The sequence below is a fragment of the Dendrobates tinctorius genome, unplaced genomic scaffold, assembly GCF_039654945.1.
Source record: "Dendrobates tinctorius isolate UK_male_01 unplaced genomic scaffold, ASM3965494v1 ptg000079l, whole genome shotgun sequence".
Taxonomy (NCBI): Eukaryota; Metazoa; Chordata; class Amphibia; order Anura; family Dendrobatidae; genus Dendrobates; species Dendrobates tinctorius.
Genome location: NW_027361747.1, coordinates 12,004,141 through 12,026,236, shown reverse-complemented (window position 1 = coordinate 12,026,236; position 22,096 = coordinate 12,004,141). Strand labels below are relative to the sequence as shown.

At 43.2% G+C, this 22,096-nt stretch overlaps 1 protein-coding gene across 3 annotated transcripts in view; it reads right to left on the bottom strand.

The window, feature by feature from the left end:
- LOC141096754 (uncharacterized) overlaps positions 1–22,096 on the bottom strand; it is a 243,079-nt gene that overhangs the window by 121,360 nt on the left and 99,623 nt on the right. For 2 of the 3 annotated variants that reach the window (XM_073583525.1, XM_073583526.1), the window contains exons 7-8: positions 4,073–4,130; positions 3,877–3,965 (exon numbers count right to left, since the gene is read on the bottom strand). In XM_073583525.1, coding sequence (XP_073439626.1) covers positions 3,877–3,965; positions 4,073–4,130 — 147 coding nt within the window. Of the gene's footprint in view, positions 1–425; positions 933–3,876; positions 3,966–4,072; positions 4,131–22,096 lie in introns of those variants that run through there. The other variant, XM_073583527.1, reaches the window with a different exon arrangement.

Here is a 22,096-nt window from a genome sequence, read left to right as displayed (position 1 = left end):
CCTCTCACTGCCGACTTTTATTCCCCATTGACTTACATTGGGTTTCGTGTTTCGGGATGACCCCGACTTTTCCCTATAATCGGACGATCTTGCTCGACCCGACTTTTGGAAAAGTCGGGTTTCACGAAACGAAACTCGACCCTAAAAAACCAAAAGTCGCTCAACTCTAGTAACTACTACTCTGTTGACAGGGAGTAGCTGGATCCCTGGCAGTAGCAAGTACACCAGGTAGGTATTACTAGTTGCCCTTGTACACAACTACATACCTTTTTTTCTAAAGTCCCGGATATCCTCTTTAATGTCTGTGCATTATACATACACTCCTCACCATTGAAATTGCAACACCAAGATGGAAAAGTCGTGGAATTACGGAAATCACATGATCAATAGCCTTGTTAATGATATACACAAATGAAAATTAGAAACAAAATTTGCAAAACATCTCCATTTATTCAGTATTAAATATGTGTGCCACCTTAAGAATTGCACATACTTATATGCCTGCATGCTATCACCTCTGTGATCCAACTCATCAGAAACCATTTCAATTGGTGCATTTGCAGACCAATAAACAGCTAACATTATGTCCAAGGGAAAGCGCAACTCATTGTTGCCGAGGATAGATTTCCATTCTAGCCTATATTTGAGAGTTGTGGCGTGAGGAACGTCTGTAGTAAATAATGGATCACGCGTAATTTTTCGAATCTGAAGAGTTCAAGTGACCTTGAGAGCAATACAATGTTGAGTGTCTGCAGGCAGCAGTAAAGCATGGTGGAGAATCCATGCAAGTTTGGAGATGCATTTCAGCAGATAGTGTTGGGGTATTGGTCAGGATTAATGGTGTGACCATCCTCAATGCTCAGAAATAAAGTCAGATACTTATCCAACAAGGCATACCGTCAGTGAGGCATCTGATTGGCTCCAAATATATTCTGCAGCAGGAAACAAACAAACAAAGCATCTAGCATAAAGAACAAAAAATGCTGGAAGAGAAGATAAGGACCCCAAAGAGCCCTGAACTCAACATCATAAAGTCAGTGTTAATTTACATGAAGAAGCCAAAGGATTGCTGCAAGCCGACATCCACAGACCTTGGGTTAGTTCTCTAATATGTTTGGAACAACCTCCTTACTGAGTTCCTTCTAAAACTGTGTTTCTAGAAGAATTGATGCTTTGATGGTTTTGTAGGCAAAAGGCGGTCACACCAATTATTCATTTGCTTTCTCTTTTGTTCATTCACTTTCAGTATAGTTAACTGATGAAAAACACTTTTAAAAAGCATTCTTACTTTGCAGCATTTTACATCATGATTAAAACTTCTAATATATTATTCTAAAAAATATATACAGTGCGGGAAATAAGTATTTGATCCCTTGCTGATTTTGTAAGTTTGCCCACTGACAAAGACATGAACAGTCTATAATTTTAAGGGTAGGTTAATTTTAACATTGAGAGATAGAATATCAAAAACAAAATCCAGAAAATCACATAGTATAAATTTTAACAATTTATTTGCATTTTGCAGTGAAAAATAAGTATTTGATTCCTCTGGCAAACAAGACTTAATACTTGGTGGCAAAACCCTTCAGACATTTTTTGTAGTTGATGATGAGGTTTGCGCACATGTCAGGATGAATTTTGGTCCACTCCTCTTTGCAGATCATCTCTAAATCATTAAGAGTTTGAGGCTGTCGCTTGGCAACTCAGAGTTTCAACTCCCTCCATAATTTTTCTTTGGTATTAAGGTCTGGAGACTGGCTAGGCCACTCCATGACCTTAATGTGCTTCTTTTTGAGCCACTCATTTGTTGCCTTGGCTGTATGTTTTGGGTCATTGTCTTGCTGGAAGACCAAGCCATGACCCATTTTTAATGACCTGGCCGAGGGAAGGAGGTTGTCACTCAGGATTTTATGGTACATGGTTCCATCCATTCTCCCATTGATGCTGTGAAGTAGTCCAGTGCCATTAGCAGAGAAATACCCCCAAAGCATAATGTTTCCACCTCCATGCTTGACCGTGGGGATGGTGTTCTTTGGGTCATAGGCAGTATTTTTTCTTCCACCAAACACGGCAAGTTGAGTTAATGCCAAATACCTCAATTTTTGTCTCATCTGATCACAGCACCGTCTCCCAATCACTCACAGAGTCATCATGATGTACATTGGTAACCTTCAGATGGGCCTGTACATATGCCTTCGGGTAATGTGTTACCAATGGTTTTCTTGGCGACGGTGGTCCCAGCTGCCTTGAGATCATTAAACAATTTCTCCCATGTAGTTTAAGGCTGATCTCTCACCTTCCTCATGATCAAGGATATCCCACGAGGTGAGATTTTGCATGGTGCCCCAGATTGATGTCGATTGACAGTTCTTTTGTATTTTTTCCATTTTCTTACTATTGTACCAACAGTTGTCTCCTTCTCACCCAGCGTCTTATTTATGGTTTTGTAGCCCATTCCAGCTTTGTGCAGGTCTATGATCTTGTCCCTGACAGCCTTAGAAAGATATTTGGTCTTGCCCATGTTGTAGATGTTAGAGTCTGACTGAATAATTGAGTCTGTGGACAGGAGTCATTAATACAGGTGACAATGTAAGACAGCTGTCTTTAATGTAGGTAACAAGTTGATAAGGAGTGTCTAACTGGTCTGTAGGAGCCATAGCTCTTAATGGTTGGTAGGGGATCAAACACTTATTTCTCACTGCAAAATGCAAATAAATTTATAAATTTTATACATTGTGATTTTCTGGATTTTATTTATGATATTCTATCTCTCAATGTTAAAATTAACCTACCATTAAAATTATAGACTGTTCATGTCTTTGTCAGTGGGCAAACTTACAAAATCATCAAGGGATCAAATACGTATTTCCCCACTGTGTGTATATATATATATATATATATATATATATATATATATATATATACACTCACTGGCCACTTTATTAGGTACACCTGTCCAACTGTGTGTTAAGACTTAATTTCTAATCAGCCAATCACATGGCGGCAACTCAGTGCATTTAGGCATGTAGACATGGTCAAGACAATCTCCTGCAGTTCAAACCGAGCATCAGTATGGGGAAGAAAGGTGATTTGAGTGCCTTTGAACGTGGCATGATTGTTGGTGCCAGAAGGGCTGGTCTGAGTATTTCAGAAACTGCTGATCTACTGGGATTTTCACGCACAACCATCTCTAGGGTTTACAGAGAATGGTCCGAAAAAGAAAAAAAATCCAGTGAGCGGCAGTTCTGTGGCCGGAAATGCCTTGTTGATGCCAGAGGTCAGAGGAGAATGGGCATACTGGTTCGAGCTGATAGAAAGGCAACAGTGACTCAAATTGCCACCCGTTACAACCAAGGTAGGCAGAAGAGCATCTCTGAACGCACAGTGCGTCGAACTTTGAGGCAGATGGGCTACAGCAGCAGAAGACCACACTGGGTACCACTCCTCTCAGCTAAGAACAGGCATCTGATGGCTACTTTCAGCAGGATAATGCGCCATGTCATAAAGCTCGAATCATCTCAGATTGGTTTCTTGAACATGACAATGAGTTCACTGTACTCAAATGGCCTCCTCAGTCACCAGATCTCAATCCAATAGAGCATCTTTGGGATGTGGTGGAACGGGAGATTCGCATCAGGGATGTGCAGCCGACAAATCTGCGCCAACTGTGTGATGCCATCATGTCAATATGGTCCAAAATCTCTGAGGAATGCTTCCAGCACCTTGTTGAATCTCTGCCACGAAGAATTGAGGCAGTTCTGAAGGCAAAAGGGGGTCCAACCCGTTACTAGCATGGTGTACCTAATAAAGTGGCCAGTGAGTGTATATATATATACAGTATATTTACACATTACATTACATATGGTGAAAGGATACCGTGCTTTCCTAGAATTCATCTTTTGGGGAAGGAGTGATAAGTTGGGACTCATTATTTCTTCAACTACTTCATCGAGAAGAGAATCATCCTAAAGTGAAGCACGAAAATATATTTTTTTTAGAATTGCATAATAATTTGATCAGCCAAAGATAGTGATATCAGTGTTTTCCAGTCATTTTTGACATATCAACTTACCATAGCCAAATCTTTCAGAAGGTCAGTTCCAGCTGGACACGGCTTCTGATTTTTATTTCTAGAAAAAACAGGACAAATAAATTGAATAAATGTTTGGGTACTGAGAATTAACTTTAGTTTCCTGGATATTCTGAGAACAACAAGCAAACACTTGTAGCTACCTGATGTATGCGAAATAGCTATCCCCTAGGAACAAAGTAAATTATCTCGCTAGCATCAGCTACTAGAGGCAGCTACCATTTAATTCAGTGTACCACAATTAACAAGCTTTATAACATAACTATTGATCGATACAAACCTGTTTCTACAGACAGTTGTTTCAGGCAGGGCTGCCACTAGGAATTTCGGGGCCCCATACTGGCAAAATTTTCGGGGCCCCCTTGAGACTCCACCCAGGCTCCACCCAGCCCCGCCTCCACCCCTCAAACTGTTCACAGTCCCACCGTTCTCTCTTGGAAAAACTCCACTTCTCACCTATCATACATTAACAGTTCCCATCACCAGATCACGCATATAGCCGACAGCTTTTGCTTTGGCCAAAAGATTTTTTTTAAGCTGCCACCATAACACTGTAGACACGTTTGACCAGGCCCTACTCTACTGTAACCTATTAAATATTTGTTGAAATATGCAAATACAATTTAAGTATATTTTTATTTATTTTTCAATTTTTAAAATGACCAATAATATCACATACAAGGAACAAATACCACTGCACCATGTCCAGATCACATATTACCACCACAGTGACCTATAATACCACATACAAGGAACAAATACAGCCACACTATGACCAGACCACATATTGCTACCATAATGACCGAATAATATCACATACAAGGAACAAATACCACAACACCATGATCAGACCACATATTACCACCACAAAGTGACCAAATAATAGCACATACAAGGGACAAATACCACTTCACCATGTCCAGACCACATATTACCACCACATGGTGACTGAATACTACAATACTGATCATTAATAAAAAAAAACATAATACTATCACCATAAGTGCCATTATACACAGGAGATTTGTACTTAGTATGCAGTGTCTGTGTACAGGTAATACAGTGATCAATGACATTATACACAGGAGCTCTGTATATAATGTATAGGTAATACAGTGATCACTGGTGATATTATACACAGGACCTCTGTAAATAGTATACAGTGTATAGTGTCAGTATATAGGTAACACACTGACTCACCAGTGACATCTCTAGGTGAAGTCCTTCATCTTCGCTTTTCATCTTTCATCCAGCACAGACCGCCATCACGTCTTCCAGCCAGCGCTCGTCTCTGCAGGAAATAAAAGTTAGATACACATTCCCCTACCAATAGGAAGTAGCAAAACTCACAGAACTATAAGCACAAAAGAATCCCATAATTCGATTAAGAAATGGAAGTCAAAGAGTTTTTGAAGCTAAAATCACATAATTTTATTAAATCAAAAAATAAAATACAAAGTATATACACCTTAATGGCCAGGAGTGTACAAAAACAACATAGTCAGTCTATTTATGGAACTTAATTAACATTGGTCAGCAGTCTTATTAAGAAACTGACATAAAATGTCAATGCTTCCTGCTGCCGTAGACAAGTAAAAGTGCACATGCAAATAGTAACCGCCTATCTGACTGCGTAAGATGCTTCACATAAATGCCTAAAAATGGCCAAAAATTGAATGTGACATTGTAATCAAACTGCACTTACATGTTGTGATTGAAACCGCTACTCAGGCCAGCCGCCCCTACGCGCGTTACGGCGTGGCTGACCAATGTTGATTAAGTTCCATAAATAGACTGACTATGTTGTTTTTGTACACTCCTGGCCATTAAGGTGTATATACTTTGTATTTTATTTTTTGATTTAATAAAATTATGTGATTTTAGCTTCAAAAACTCTTTGACTTCCATTTCTTAATCGAATTATGGGATTCTTTTGTGCTTATAGGAAATAAAAGTTATCTAGAGCTCCGCTTGCAGAACACATTACTTATTTTTCCCAACTTCTACATTACACCACATGAAGAAAAAAGGCGACATAGTGTCGCTCTGCACAGTAACAGGACACCCCCCCATTTAAAACAGTATACTCAAAAAATTAAATACATCACTGCAGAAATAATATCCCTTAATTAGCCCCTATGGTAATAATATCCCCCATCCTGACCCCCGTGTGTCTCATTACTGGCTTCAGCCATATGTTCTCCCATCCCACCCTCATGAGTATCCATTCTGCCCCCTATGATCTCCCCATCCTGCCCCATCGTATCCATCCTGCCCCATGATCCTGTGCGATCTGTCTCCAAACATGCCCCGTATTCCATTCTGCCCCATGTCTTCAATCATGCCCCGTGTCTCGCATTCTGCCCCATGTCTCACATTCTGCCCCTACTGTGTCTTACTGTCACATTCTGCCCCAGCGTCCAGCATTCTGCCCCAGCATCCAGCATTCTGTCCCCATGTCTGCTTTCTGCCCCAGCATCCAGCATTCTGCCCCAGCGTCCAGCATTCTACCCCCGTGTCTAGCATTCTGCCCCCGTGTCTGCATACTGCCCCAGCGTCCAGCATTCAGCCCCAGCATCCAGCATTCTGCCCCCATGTCTGCATTCTGCCCCAGTGTCCAGCATTCTGCCCGTGTCTAGCATTCTGCCCCCAGGTCTAGCATTCTGCCCCCGTGTCCAGCATTCTACCCCAGTGTTCAGCATTCTGCCCCAGCGTCCAGCATTCTGCCCCCAGCGTCCAGCATTCTGCCCCGAGCATACAGCATTCTGCCCCGAGCATCCAGCATTCTGCCCCAGTGTCCATCATTCTGCCCCATGTCTGCATTCTGCCCCCAGCGTCCAGCATTTGTCCCCCAGTGTCCAGCATTCTGCCCCCAACATCCAGCATTCTGCCCCCAGCGTCCAGCATTCTGCCCCCAGCCTCCAGTATTCTGCCCCCAGCCTCCAGCATTCTGCCCCCAGCATTCTACCCCCGTGTTCAGCATTCTGCCCCAGCATCCAGAATTCTGCCCAGCATCCAGCATTCTGCCCCCAGCCTCCAACATTCTGCCTCCAGCATCCAGCATTCTTCCCCAGCGTCCAGTATTCTGCCCCATGTCTGCATTCTGCCCCCAGCATCCAGCATTCTGCCCCTGCATCCAGCATTCTGCCCCCAGCCTCCAGCATTCTGCCCCCAGCCTCCAGCATTCTGCCCCCAGCGTCCAGCATTCTACCCCCAGTGTCCAGCATTCTACTCCCAGTGTCCAGCATTCTGCCCCAACATTCAGCATTCTGCCCCCAACATCCAGCATTCTGCCCCAGCTTCCAGCATTCTGCCCCCAGCGTCCAGCATTCTGCCCCCAGCGTCCAGCATTCTGCCCCCAGCGTTCAGCTTTCTGCCCCCAGCGTCCAGCACTCTGCCCCCAGCGTCCAGCACTCTGCCCCGGGCCCCCCGCATCGCTGCTATCAGAAAAAAACAACAAGTTCTTCTTACCTGGCCATGCCCCAGCGGCGGGCGAGGCTCCGTCCCTCCACGCTGCTGAAGCGTGCACTTGCCGGCGACTGACAGTGACGTCAGACGCCGGCGATGTGCGCGCTCCAGCTGACGTCAGCTGCCAGCCTCCAATTGGCTGGCGGCTGTTAACTATTGCGGGCCCGCATGTCAATAGCATTCAGCTGCCGCAGCACCGCGCTAAGGGCCCGGTTTACCTGCCGGTAGGGGCCTGGTGAGCAGAGGAGACCGGGCCCGATGCGGGCCCACTGGGCCCCATACGCCAGTCAGGGCAGTAATGCCCTGATGGCGGCCCTGGTTTCAGGGTATTTGCCACTCATCAGTGTAGAGCAGTGGTCCCCAACCTTTCTGACCTTGAGAGCCACATTCAGCACTGAGAGGGCCGCGAGCCACATTCAGCACTGAGAGAGGGCCGCGAGCCACGTCCAGCTCCCACCCCCCTCAAAGTAGTGTCAACCAAAGCCCCCATTACAGGTATAATCATAACCAAAGCTTTTCTACATAAATCACTCCAAAGCGGTACACTGAGATCCAGGGGTTCCCACAATACCCCCATTCAGTGTTCTCCCATCAAGGACTCCCAGCACACTGTCACCCCCAGCTTTGAGCACCTCCTCTAATAGGTAGTACCATCTTCCAGCGTACCATACCTAAAACATCTCTAAGGCTGGAGTCACACACAACGATAAAAAAATCGGTCCGATTTTGACGGACCGAAATCGCACAAAGGTTTATTGACCAGGGATCCGTCTGTCATCCGAATTTCCTGCGATGATCCGATATTATTCGCATCTAAGCATCCGTTTGACATCCATCTGGCGATCTTTTCTCGGAGCCTTGCAAAATGGAGAAATAACAGTTTTTAGACATGAAACTAATTTAAATCATCATCCCGCCTATATTTATGGGCTCTCCAACAGGTGGGAGCCTGCTACCTTTGCCATAGAGTCAGTGCTTGGATTTTGTTATCTCTGCTTTGTGCTAAACATGACAGACAGGCTGACTTTTAACACCACTGAGCGTGTTCTTTTCTATTGGGTTATATACCGACGTTTTGGTGAGCAATACCCTGTGATTGTCGATCCGAGGAGGTGTCGACGAATGTGGGTCCATCCTCTTTTGTTGCGCATGATATCTAAAGGCCATTTCCACCGTCTCTACTGTATACATCTCTGCGTAGCCATCAGGAGAAGTTCTTTCAATATTGTCGGATGAGCCTTGCTACATTTGATCTTTTGCTGGAGATTGTGCGCCCTGGTATCACGTTTCAGGACACGAGGCTGCGCAAAGCTATTTCTGCAGAGTAGCGGCTTCTCCTCACCTTACGGTATGTCTTAAAGCAATATGTTGATGATGTGTGAAGCAGCATATTTCATTTCCAGACCTTTAATCTTATAAATTTTTGGCATGTAATATTATATATTTACAAGGACATTTCCCAAGAAACATTATATGCTTGTGTATTACTGAACCAAGCCATGGCATGTAATTTAATGTTGACCATGCATACTTTAGAATTGATAGACTCTAAATGTGATTTAAGCTTTATCTGTTGTTTGTTGGGCTGTGTACTCATGTTTTGTTTTTTTTTAATTTAGCTTCCTTTCAACTGGCCTTTCATATGCTGGTCTGCATTTAGAATTTTAAAATCGGGAAGTCAACAATCTCTGGCATTGTCAGGTCTACATGCTCAGAAATCTGGTCCAGACTCCATCATGTGGTAATGCCGGAGCCCAAAATGGCAGACTGGTTGCGTATCTCCCGTGGATTTGAGGCCACGTGCCAGTTTCCACAATGTATTGGAGCCCTGGATGGAAAGCACATCCGTGTGCGTAAGCCGCCGAACTCAGGGTCCCAATTCTATAATTATAAGCAATATTTTTCTGTAGTATTGTTGGCCCTAGTCGACACTCACTACAGGTTTATAATTGTAGATATTGGGGCCTATGGAAGAACTGGAGACTCCAGAGTCTTCAATTCTTCCATTATGGGTCGGCGGCTGCGTAATAATCAGCTGGACCTACCACCACCACGTCAGCTTCCAGACTTAAATCTGGAACCGGTGCCTTATGTTCTTGTAGCAGATGAGGCATTTCAATTGAACAGACATGTCATGAGGCCATATCCACGACCAAACCTTGACCACCGGCGTCGAATATTTAACTTGCGCCTATCACGTGCTCGGCGACTGGTGGAGTGCGCCTTTGGTATTCTTTCGGCCAAATGGAGGGTCCTACAGTTCGCCATTCAGCTAAGTAAAGCTAATGTCAATGAAGTTATTAAAGCCTGTGTGGCCCTACATAACTTCACACGAATTCATGATTGCCCCTCACATGATGATGCTGAAGTTGAGTCTGGCAATGTGTGTAGACCTAGGCCACTTGTGAACCCACCCCGTCATCCAATCTCGGGACTCAAAGTACGTGATGTGTTCACTACTTATTTTCTTACTCCTCAGGGTGCTACTCCCTGGCAAGATGATGCCTTATCTATGTAGTGGTTTGGTTGTGTTGTGTTCTCATAAAGATTTTTTCCTTGCCTTTTTGTGTGTTTTTGTGACTACTTTAGTGTTTTAGATGTATCTAACACATTACAGAAAATGTCTGAACATGAACAGGCACACATTGTGAATTTTAACAAGTTTATTACTTGTTTTTCTTTTTTTTGAATGCCGAAAGAAAATAACTAGAGTTGAGCGAAACAGGTCGGTCAGATTCAAAAGTCACCGACTTTCGCCAAAGTCGGGTTTTATGAAACGAAACCCGACCACAGTGTGAAGTTGGCCATGCGGTCGGCGACCCAAGCGTCAAAGTCGGGTTTCGCTGAATGCTTGCACGTGACTTTTTTCAGCCAATGAGAGAAGCGGAGCGGAGCGGAGCTGGAGTGGGAGTGGGAGAGAGAGAGGGAGAGGGAGAGGAGAGGGAGAAGAGAGAGAGAAGAGAGAGAGATTTTGCCGCCTCTGGGGTTAAAATTCATGCCAGGTGTGTTTACAGTCCTCCACTCACTGCTGACTTTTCTCCCCATTGACTTGCATTGGGTTTCGTGTTTCACGACTTTTCCCGACTTTTCCCTATAGTTGGCCGATTTCGTTCGACTCGACTTTTGAGAAAGTCGGGTTTCATGATACCCGACTCGACCCTAAAAAAGGCAAAGTCGCTCATCTCTAAAAATAACCATATTAGTACCATATAGCATAATGTTAGCAGCACATGATTATGTAACATTCGGACACAAAAAATATACATACTGTATAAAACCCAAACAAAAGAAAAAAAGTACCAAATGAAAACCTACAAGTCATGGTAGGTTGGGGGTGGTGAAGGTGGGGGTCCTGCTTGGACATTTGGCCTTGGTTGCTGGGCCACATCTCTGTCCCCCTGTGCGCTGTCAGATGGCTCTGGCATCTGTTGCATCCTGGCAGGATCAATTTGGGGGTTTTGGTAGGGGTAATTAGGAAATTGCTGGGGGTAGTCCTGATGGTAGGGCTGCCCAAATTGCCCATATCCCCCAATATGGCCATGTCTAACATACCCATGTTGGGGCCACTCTCCAACATTGGGTAAGTTAAAGTGGCCATATTGTGCTTGTGCGCCCTGGCCCATATATTGGACCTGTGGAGCCACATTATGTATGTGTACAGGCTGAGGCGGAGGTGTTGCCACCCGTGGTGAGGTGTTGGCACCCGTGGCGAAGGAGAAGGAGGAAAAGGTTCCAAGGATGATTGACTTGCCACATCAAGTCCAACCAGCCTATCTATTTGATTTTCCTCCATAAGCTGCCACCTTTCCAAAAACTGAAACACAGTGCGGGGATTATTGGGTGGTGTGCTGGCATCCAAAACTATTTGTAGAGCCCCTCTGGTACGCAGCCTGTACCCATGGGGAATTGCCCTCAAGTACTGTGCCAGACTGCACCCATAAGCCTCCTCCCCATCATCATGAGCAGCTGTGGACAAGTAGTCCAAGACACCTCGGTCAACCTGCCTCCTTGTTACCGAAGCTGCTCCTTCTCTCCTGCGCCAGCCTCGTTGTGGTAGGGCAGAAGGCTGTGGAGAGGTATCCAGTGGCATGGTGGGGCTACTACTGTTGCCCTGATCCTCATGTTGAGCTGGCTGCCTACAAGATTCTGGTGGTGGTGGTGATCTTGGTGGTGGGGGCATGGCTCTAGGAAGTTCTGCAGATGGGCCTGACTCTGCAGCAACATCAGACACTGGATCTATCACCACCTCAGAGTCGGAACCCGTCTCCCTCTCTGTAAGGTTTGACTCGGTGCTACAATGTAAAAAAAAAAAAAAAAACAACCATTAATATTTTGCATTGATAAAATAAAAATTGCAAAATTAAACCCTGCACTCAGATCCATCACAGGAGCAAGGAAATGTAGGCGGTTGAAGTCGAGGTATTGCCTCTTGGTGCTTCTGGCCGCTCCACTATGGGCCCTCAGCTGTCTCTCCCTCCTATATGTGTCCCTACAGCTGCGCCAACGCCTCATCACATCAGTCACTACAATGTAAAACAAAGCACAGGATTTAAGAACACACATATGGCTATGTTATCAACGGTTTACATATGTTTAGGCAACCATATTTAAACTTATATGAATTCGATTTCTGATGGCTCTACAACAATACTCCAAAAATGAGTAACAGGTACAGAGCTACTACAAAGGACCTTCTAACCAACCTACTTTAAAACAAAATGTAGAAAAACCTGTGGTAATGATGTATGGATGCGCACATTTATTATATTTTGAATAAAAATAAACAAGATATATACTGGCTAAGATATGGACCAATAAACAAGGAGAAGAGCACTGCATTTGGTGGAAGAACAATTAGCTAAGGATTGCAATATTTCTCCGAAAATATTAATGGGGCCACCAGTCAGGGATGTATAATTTAGATTGGGAAAATATGCAGACATTAATGGCGTAGTAATTTCGTAAAGATAATTGGCCAAGGAGGCCACATATTGAAACTTACATTGAGCATATTACATTTGCCTTTTTAATTATGTGTCCACATTTTTACAGTGCAATTTAATTTTTGGGGGAATATTTAACTTACTAATTTGCTCCTGCTCCTCCCGAGGTCTGGCCGCATAACCAGTGAACATCTGGGAACAGATTCTTTTCCACGCTGCCTCCTTGCTTGCCCAGTCAGCATAGTAGGGATCTCTCTGGTCCCATAGTTCTGGCCTCTCCTGGACCAGAACTATCAGCATTTCTACATTCACTTGCGTGGACATGATGGAGGACTCCGTGGAGGTGTTCTTCCTGGTTTTTTTTATGGTGCAAGTGAAATTTGCATCGCAAAGCTTCCTGCCAATGCTTGATGCTATTTCCTGTTGACCTGGAGAAGTCTTGCGATTTTATCACAAGTCACACTTGCTTGTAATCTGATTTTTTATCGCACCCATAGACTTGTATTGGCGAGTCCGATCCAAAAATCGGTGACAATCACAGCATGCTGCGATTGTCTCGGTCCGAGTAAAAGATCCAAAAAAAAATCGTATGATGGGAGCTAAACCATAGAATAACATTGGGACGAATGCAATGCGATTTTTTATCGAGTTGCATTCGTCCGATTTATTCGCTAGTGTGACGCCGGCCTAAACCTCAAGACAGTATATGTGCATCCAGATCTGCTCTTCTATGCAGGGCTACTCACAAAATTCACCATTTTGAGATGTTCTCTTCATACCTGTTTGCTAGACCTGGAGCTAATGCACCAAGCTGGCAAACAGTCACGACGAGCGACAAGTCATGGGACCGCGAGCCACATGTGGCTCCCGAGCTACAGGTTGGGGACCCCTGGTGTAGAGCAATGTTTGCTAGCTGAATGAAACATTCTATATGTAATTTTGAGGAGAGGGACAGCCCTCCTTATGGAAATTAGTTGTGAATAAAGTCTTACTGGTATACTCCATAGAAAAATAGCATGTTAATTAGCATTCACCCAGTAGAAAGAAAAAAACTATTTTGGTCTCTTGGCAAGAAAAACCCTGCATAAGAAGATTTGCATCTTGGCCAGATTTTTGCTTGCATTCTTTATGCATTTTACAATGTGTTTGCCTCCATTCATTAGAATGAGTGAAAAATGCCACAAAAAGATAATTGACATGCTGCAGATTTGAAATGGCTTTAAATCTGCAAGGAAAAAAATAGCATATTTCAGAAATCATTCACTTTTCATTTTGCTGGTATAGTAAAATGCTGCGTTTGGCGCATAAAAAATGAAGCAAAAATGCAATGTGGAAACAACCCCTTACAGATCCAGAAAAGTGGATAGGATTTATTGAAATCAGAGCATTTTTTTACGCTGCTTAAAAACTGTCCTACGGTGCATTTTTAAAATCCTCAGCATGCCAATTTCTCTTGCAGATGTGCTGAGTTTTATTTGTGGATTTTCCTCAGAAAATTGCACAAAATTAACAACACACGTAAACCACACGACTATGTAATGCCCCAAAGTTGTAATGTATAGGTGCATCTCACAAAATTAGAATATCATCAAAAAGTTCATTTATTTCAGTTCTTCAGTACAAAAAGTGAATCTCATATATTATATAGAGTCATTACAAATAGAGTGATCTATTTCAAGTGTTTATTTCTGTTAATGTTGATAATTATGGCTTACAGCCAATGAAAACCCAAAAGTCATTATCTCAGTAAATGAGAATACTTTATAACACCAGCTTGAAAGAATGATTTTAAAATCCAAAATGTTGGCCTACGGAAATGTATGTTCAGTAAATGCACTCAATACTTGGTCGGGGCTCCTTTGGCATCAATTACTGCATCAATGCAGCGTGGCATGGAGGTGATCAGCCTGTGGCACTGCTGAGGTGTTATGGAAGCCCAGGTTGCTTTGATAGCAGCCTTCAGCTCGTCTGCATTGTTGGGTCTGGTGTCGCTAATCTTCCTCTTTACAATACCCCATAGATTCTCTATGGGGTTAAGGTCAGGCGAGTCTGCTGGCCAATCAAGCACAGGGATACTGTTGTTTTTACACCAGGTATGGGTACTTTTGGCAGTGTGGACAGGTGCCAAGTCCTCAGGTCAGATAGCTGTGTGATCAGGCCATCAGGACTTTGCTCATAAGGAGAAGTTAAGACTCATGACTCATTGCACCATTGTTATATCTGAATAACTATAACTGTGATTGCGGCACAGGTACATTTCTGTTTATCTGGATGAACCTGTGCATTCGTGCAACAAGTAAAGTTTATCAATAGCCTCTCTGGCCTCCTGTTTTCTGGACTATTTGGAGTGCACCACATTACAACACACTTTCAGCAAGCAAGGTTAATTACCGTAAGTGCACCCTGGTGTTACAAACTTCGTTTTCTTTTCTTTTTGTCCCTGCCATAGTGGTGATACCATCCGCACACCACATGGTGCATGACCTATGGCATTGTGGTGCATTATGGCAATACAATTGTTTCAATAAAGTTTTGTCAAAACAAAACACCAGGAAGTAGCAAAAGGAAAGCAGCTTTATTTAAAACATGACATACCAAAAAAGACAAAAAACACAGTGTGAAAATGGGATAAAAATGCAAGTAAAAAATACGCAATCAAGCCTGTAATGAAGAAAAAAGCAAGTAACCTAATTTAGTTAATAGGTGCAGAAATGCTGGAGAAAAATCTGCATTGTGCATTATGCATGAGTTTTATCAAAATATGTATACAGTACTTCTAGGCTTGCTCTGGAGGAGGAAGAAATGAAGAGAAAAAATCTGCTAGCTATGCCAACGATTTTAGAATAATTAGATGTAGCTCTTAAAAAGATTCCAGATGAGAAATCCACTTGCATTGTTGGACTCCCAGAGGAGTTTCTTGAAACATTTTCAAATTTACTGCTATCAGAACTCTTATAGGCTATTAGAGCAACAGAGGAGTAGAGATGAGTGAACTCGAACTGTAAAGTTTGGGGTTCCTACTGATCTCAGAACACAGACTTTTTTCCAGAAATCCGTTTTTTGGTTCAGATTCAATGCCGAATAAGGTTTGTTGAAAGGCTGCAGAGTAGCCAATCAACAAGTTTTTAGGCTGTGGGTGCTTTCAGGCTGTTTAGGCACTTCCAGAGCCATCAGAGCCATGTACTAGCACGGCTGTGATTGGCCGGCGCAACACATGATCTGGCCTGTATAAATGACGGATCCCGGGTGTTGCTGCCATTTTGCTCTGATTAGAGTAGGGACAGGACCCAGCTGGAGTGAGGGATTCTATTAGGTTCTATATGTGCACACTAGGGTGACCGCAAAAAATCGATGTCGGAATTTTGTCCGTCTGGACCCCACAAAACGATTCCCCTTTCCAGATATTGAGATAGCCAAAATTTGAGCTCGATCAAACGACGTTAACCCGTGCCGCTCGTCGCTCAAAGTTTGAAAAAATCCAAATTGAGGTATTTTAAGATTTAGGTATTTTGCATAGTCTGTTAGACTATAAAGAATGTGACAACAACATTGCAGAAATAGCCCTGACCAAATTTTCGAACCATTTGTGGTATTTGAATGCAGAGTTGGTGGGATTATCGTTTTTTGATCCCATCATTACTGACAATAAAAAGTTGTTAATGGCTAATAAATTGCTCAGCAGCACAGATGAACCATCAGAGCACGCTAGGGTTGTAAATCCAAAAGTTAGGAAAGAAAAATTAAAAGAGGTAGGAAGTAACCAACTTTAACGACCTTCTGACAAAAGATGAAGAACAAAAGCAATATGTCCTGCAAGTTGTAAGCAAATGCCGAGCATTATATTCTGACGTTTCAAAAACTACTTTAACAAAAGCTCTAGAATAGATTAGATAACTATGTAAAATTATCAACTCATGCAGGTTAGCGTGCTCTGATGGTTCATCTGTGCTACTGAGCAATTTATTAGCCATTAACAACTTTTCATTGTCTGTAATGGTGGGATCAAAAAACGATAATCCCACCAACTCTGCATTCAAATACCACAAATGGTTCGAAAATTTGGTCAGGGCTATTTCTGCAATGTTGTTGTCACATTCTTTATAGTCTAACAGACTATGCAAAATACCTAAATCTTAAAATACCTCAATTTGGATTTTTTCAAACTTTGAGCGACGAGCGGCACGGGTTAACGTCGTTTGATCGAGCTCAAATGTTGGCTCTCTCAATATCTGGAAAGGGGAATCGTTTTGTGGGGTCCAGACGAACAAGATTCTGACATTTTTTCCCCCCCATATGAGATCCGGTCACCCTAGTGCACACTCTGGAAAAAAGCCTCTGCGAGTGTCTGTGCGAGTACTGTGACGGTCCCTAAAAAAAGTACTGGACAGTCAATCCACTCTGCACCCGTGTTTGTGGGAGTACTGTGTTAAAAGCCTCTGCGTGTACTCTGCTCCCATGTCTGTGGGAGTACTGTGCATAAAAACTTTTTTTTTTAATCTGCACGTGTGTGGGAGTACTGTGAAAAAAGCATCTGTGGGAATAGTTGGCAAAAAAAGCCTCTATGGGGGTACTCTACAAAAAAAATCCTCTGTGGGGGTACTCGGCAAAAAAAGTATGTGTTGCTGTACTCTGCAAAAGACCCTGGCTGTTTTGGGTTTTTTTTGAAAATTTGGGGAGGCCCCAAAACATTGGGAATGGCAAATAGAATGAACAAACTGCGGTGGAGTCTAACAATGGCTTGGTGCGACTGATATACAGTATTTCTCTATTTAGACAAAAGGTATGGACAAGTCATGTGGGATCAATGCCTAGTTTATTTTAATGAATGCGAGCTTTCCCATGTTGGCTGTGGACAGGTAGATGCGCCTGTCTGTGATTACATCCCCTGCCATGCTAAACATACATTCCGACAGTACATTTGCCGCAGAGCAGGCCAGCACCTCAAAGGCTTAAAAGGGCAAGCTGAGGCCATGTGTCCAATTTGGAGATCCAAAAGTTAAATGGGGCAGACCCATCACTTAGTACATGGAGACATGTGGACACATACTCTTCCCCCATGTTGTTGAAACTGTCATGCTACTGGATTCGATCCCTTTAGCTTGGGTTCTGTGGTTCGCTTCTCTTTCTTCCAAGCCACAGGAGACACATCTTTTCTCTGGGTGTTTGGGTTCTGTTCTCTGGCTACAGTCTGTCGTAACACAAGTATTTCCATTTGTCCGCTGAAAAGAAAGAAGCATTGGCCGCACGTCCAAAAAATCATTACTGAACATGAGGTTCTAATTTAACAGTCTGATCACATGGTATGAAGCCCATTACCACATCACGGCGAACCTCTCAGTGGGTCCTAACATTTATTGCCTAAAAGGAATGGTGTCGTGCGCTTACCACCATCGCAGTTACAATGCACCAGCAGGCGGGCGGCCTGGCACCTCACAGCACCTATGCTGCAAGACTGAGTCCCCATGACTCCAGACTGCACCGCCTCACAGGCACAAAAGCCCAGCAACAATGACCATCACACAGCACCAACACCAAGTGAAAGGAGCCATCAAACTCACCTTCCTCAAGCTCTCAAATGAGAGCAAAAATCAGCTGCACTCCTTTTTTGCAGTCTCCTGCTAATTAAAATCAGCTGTGCCAAATAGGAGTAGTGCTGGTCCAAGAAAGGGGACAGATCATGCAATACGCTGAAAAAAAAAAAAGTATGGACCCTACATCCAAAAAATAATACCTTGATCTAATGCCACAGAAGGCTGTAGAAGTTGGCACCTGTGTTTCATCATCATCATCATCATCATCATCAGAGATGTGTTGCAGTGGTCTGCTGACCATTTGCACTACCCCTCCCACATAATCATCCTAAAACAGAACAAGTGTTTGGTCATCAGTGCACTCAATCTCTTCCACTTGTGGGGCATGGAACCACAGCCAGCAGAGTCATCAAAAAGCAGACTTGAGGCACAGAATAATAGCATGTCTTGGGGCACAGACTATGAGCCATATTTGTAAGGGGGTGAAACAGATATCTACCCATGGCAAGCAGGTGCACACTCTGTGCTTTCAGCAGGGAACCAGGTTGGCTACCTCCTCCCCTTCCACCTACACGTCCACCTCTACCTCCTCCTCCTCAGCCATTTGAAGCTCTGCCCCCCCATTCCCCCATATGTTTCCTCATCCATGCCCCCATTCCTACATACTGTATCCTCATACAGGCCCCTCATACTGTTTCCTCATGCATGCCCTGCATCTCCCCCTTTGCTCCTCATTTTATGTCCTCAAATCCCCCCCACACATTAAATCGTCCATCCCCAGTCCAAATCTCCCCACACACACTAAATCCCCCCAACTCCACTCCAAATCTCCCCCCAAACATTATAACCCCCAACTCCATTCCAAATCTCCTTCCACACATTAAATCCCTCCAACTACACTCCAAATCTCCCCACACACATAAAAACCCTATCCCAACTCCAAGTCTCTCCCCCATGTTAAATCCTCCATCCCCACTCCAAATCTCCCCACACACATAAAACCAATGCAGCTTCTCTGTGCCAGCTGTCAGCTTGACAGCGGGCACAGAGAATAGTCCGGGGGTGGCAAAATGTGGACGCCAGGGGTGTCACTGTGCACCGCCGCATAAGGTGGCCCGACTGCGTCTCCCTGCCGGCAGCTTTTGGGGCACATGCTCCAGCTGCCGCTTCCTAGATACGCCTCTGTACCTGCAATACACCTTTATATGTACCTCTTGACTCACCCACTATCTTGTCTCTTATGCGTGTGTATTTCTTGGCATCTTTTATCTATTTACATTTTTAATGAGATTCAATATAATTTACATTTTAATATGATTTTCTGTATTCTGTACTTCCCTTTTTCATTCTTCAAAAAATATGATCAAAAATGGAGAAATGACAGGGAATAACTCGTCTGACAAGTCTCACATCACTATGGCCCAACCAATAATTGGTGAAAATTGCTAAGTTAGAAGGTTTTCAGTCATAGCAAAGACTAGGCACTAAATCTGTAGTACATGTTCTCACTAGTGGCCAACACTAAAGCTTTGAATACTTGAAAATAGAATTTGGAGTACAAAATAGCAAGTTCTATGAGCATTTACAATAATGTCTATGTCTATACAATCTAACATTATAGACATTATTTCATCAATGGGGCACTAAAGGAGTCTTATGTCAGATTTATGGATGTCTCTTGATGGAATACAATAGTAAATTTCCCTGGGCAATAAAAAGCATATGGGAAGCTGACTTGGGCCTGGTGACAGATGAGCAGTGGTTGGATATTATGGCTTATAAACTGACATTCTTTCTTTCTGAATCACACAGATTATCAAACTTACTCCTTCTTCACAGAGAATATAAAACCCCATTGTGTCTTTACAAAATAAAATAGATCTCAGGTCTGATTCTAGCTATCCTGGATGTTATTTAGAGGTAGCTGGTCTTATTCACATGTTCTTGGAGTGCTCTCATTTACACTCCTATTGCAATATGGTGCTAAATCTTATTTTTAAAAGTTTATGGTACAACAGTTTCTGTCTCTCTTGTGGTGAGCCCGTTAGGGTACTTAGAAGATAATGTTGTGTAGAGATAAGCGGATTGATCCGTGGAGATTCGGGTTTGCGTTGAATTTTCCATAAATTTGCTGTTTCACATAAATTCAAACATTTTGAGATTTGATATGCAGTTCACAAAAAAAAGCCTGGTGCCATTTCCCACACTGCTGCCTATGCACAGTGTACACAAACAGCTGTCCTTCAGTGGTGGCAGGCGAGCTTATACAGAGTTTATATATATGGAGGACTACATGGCAGAAGTCTCCTGCTGACAAAACTGTGATTTTAGCAAAGTAAGTGATACATCTGTCTTGTGTTTGGGTTTGAACTGTTCAGCCTATGCTTTGTGGTTGGCTTCTTTATCAGCTGATCCACAGTAGATAAACCTGTTCTCTGGGTGTTTATGGTTTGTTATCCTCCTTTAGTCATTTTAGGTTAACAAGTGTTTTCATTTGTCTGCCCAATCACCTCTCAGGTGCGACTATATTTAGTTTCCTCCTGCTGGTGTTTATGCCAGTCAGTGAAATACCAGTTAGGGTTAATCTCTCTGCTGATTATATTTTTCACCCTGCACCTATCTTTGGCTTCATGTTTAGGAAGTAGGCAGCATACTCTCAAGCAGTATCTTATATCTTAATTTTGTATTTCATGGTTTGTTTTAACTCGCTCTTGAATCTCTTTCTACCTCAGCACTCCGTTCCTTCTGTAGGTAAATTGAATTCAGCTCTGCCCTCTGGTTCCTTAGGAGGAAAATGAAGCGCTTGACGGCCTTTCAGGCAGCATAGGTCCCAGCTGCCATCGTTTAATCTGTTAGGGCTATTTCAGCCCACGTAGGAACTACTAGGAACTGCGGGGTTAGAATCTTTAGTCTGTACAGGAGTGTGTGAATTGCAGTTTTTTTGTGGTTTACCTATTTTCCAAGGCGAGTTATTACTCAAACATAACATCGCTGGAATCAGGGACTCTGTCTCTATGTAAGGAGATGGACATACTGCCCACATTCCTCCTTGAAGAGCAAGAGCAGAGGTGTATCTAGGTTTTCTAACACCTGGGGCAAGAATTCAGTTTGGCATCCCCCCCCCACACACACACACACACTTTTAGGATTCTTCCTTGCAGATGGACAGTCACGTCAGCACAAGTATGTGATTTGTATACTTCTGGCCACATTCCGACTAGACGTACCCGGCCTCGCTTAGTTCATTTTCATTGAGTGAGGCCACACATGTCTAGTCAGCACGTGACTGCATGTATGTAAATCACGGCGCAAGAGAATCCTAACAGTGTGCAGTCACATAGAATGACTGCAGACTCATCACAAACCTGGACAACCCCTTTAATGCTCCTAACATAGATACAAACATGAGAATTAGTCAGTATTACAGTTATTCCACTAATCAATGGAGCAAAATCAGTAATTTGGCTGCTGTTAACAGATGGGTGAGAAGGTTGTGTTTAGAAGGTTTATAGATCGCAGTGACTATATGTTTCTGCTTAACATATTTTCTGAAGTTTCAGATAGCTTAACATTGCCACCAAATATGCATATTCAGCAATGCTCATTTTCAGAAAGATTAAGATAAAAAAATGGAGGGGACACCAAGTGCATTAGGGACGGGTTATAACCGAGAAATGAAAATAATGTTAGCTGAAAAAGGGAACTGCTCACCTATTAGGGTTGTATTAAGTGACAATGAAAGATTCAACATGGATCTGCTGGTGCAGCACTCACAGGACGGGATACCTGTTGTACTGAAGTAGGGGTGGAAGATTGAGTGTGGTAGTCTGTGCTGCCGGTATGGATGCCAAGAAATAACATTATGGGTAAATGCTGTATATTCTCTACATGTTTTGAAGTTGGACCAACTTCTTCCTCAGGCGAACCACAGCATTTTTTTCTATAATCATAGAATTAGATTTATGGCTCGGTAGATCATATCACACATAATAGGTATTCAACTTTGAAATGCATAGTGAATTAACTGCATGAACCCATATTTTTACTTCTTTTTTTTTGGCATT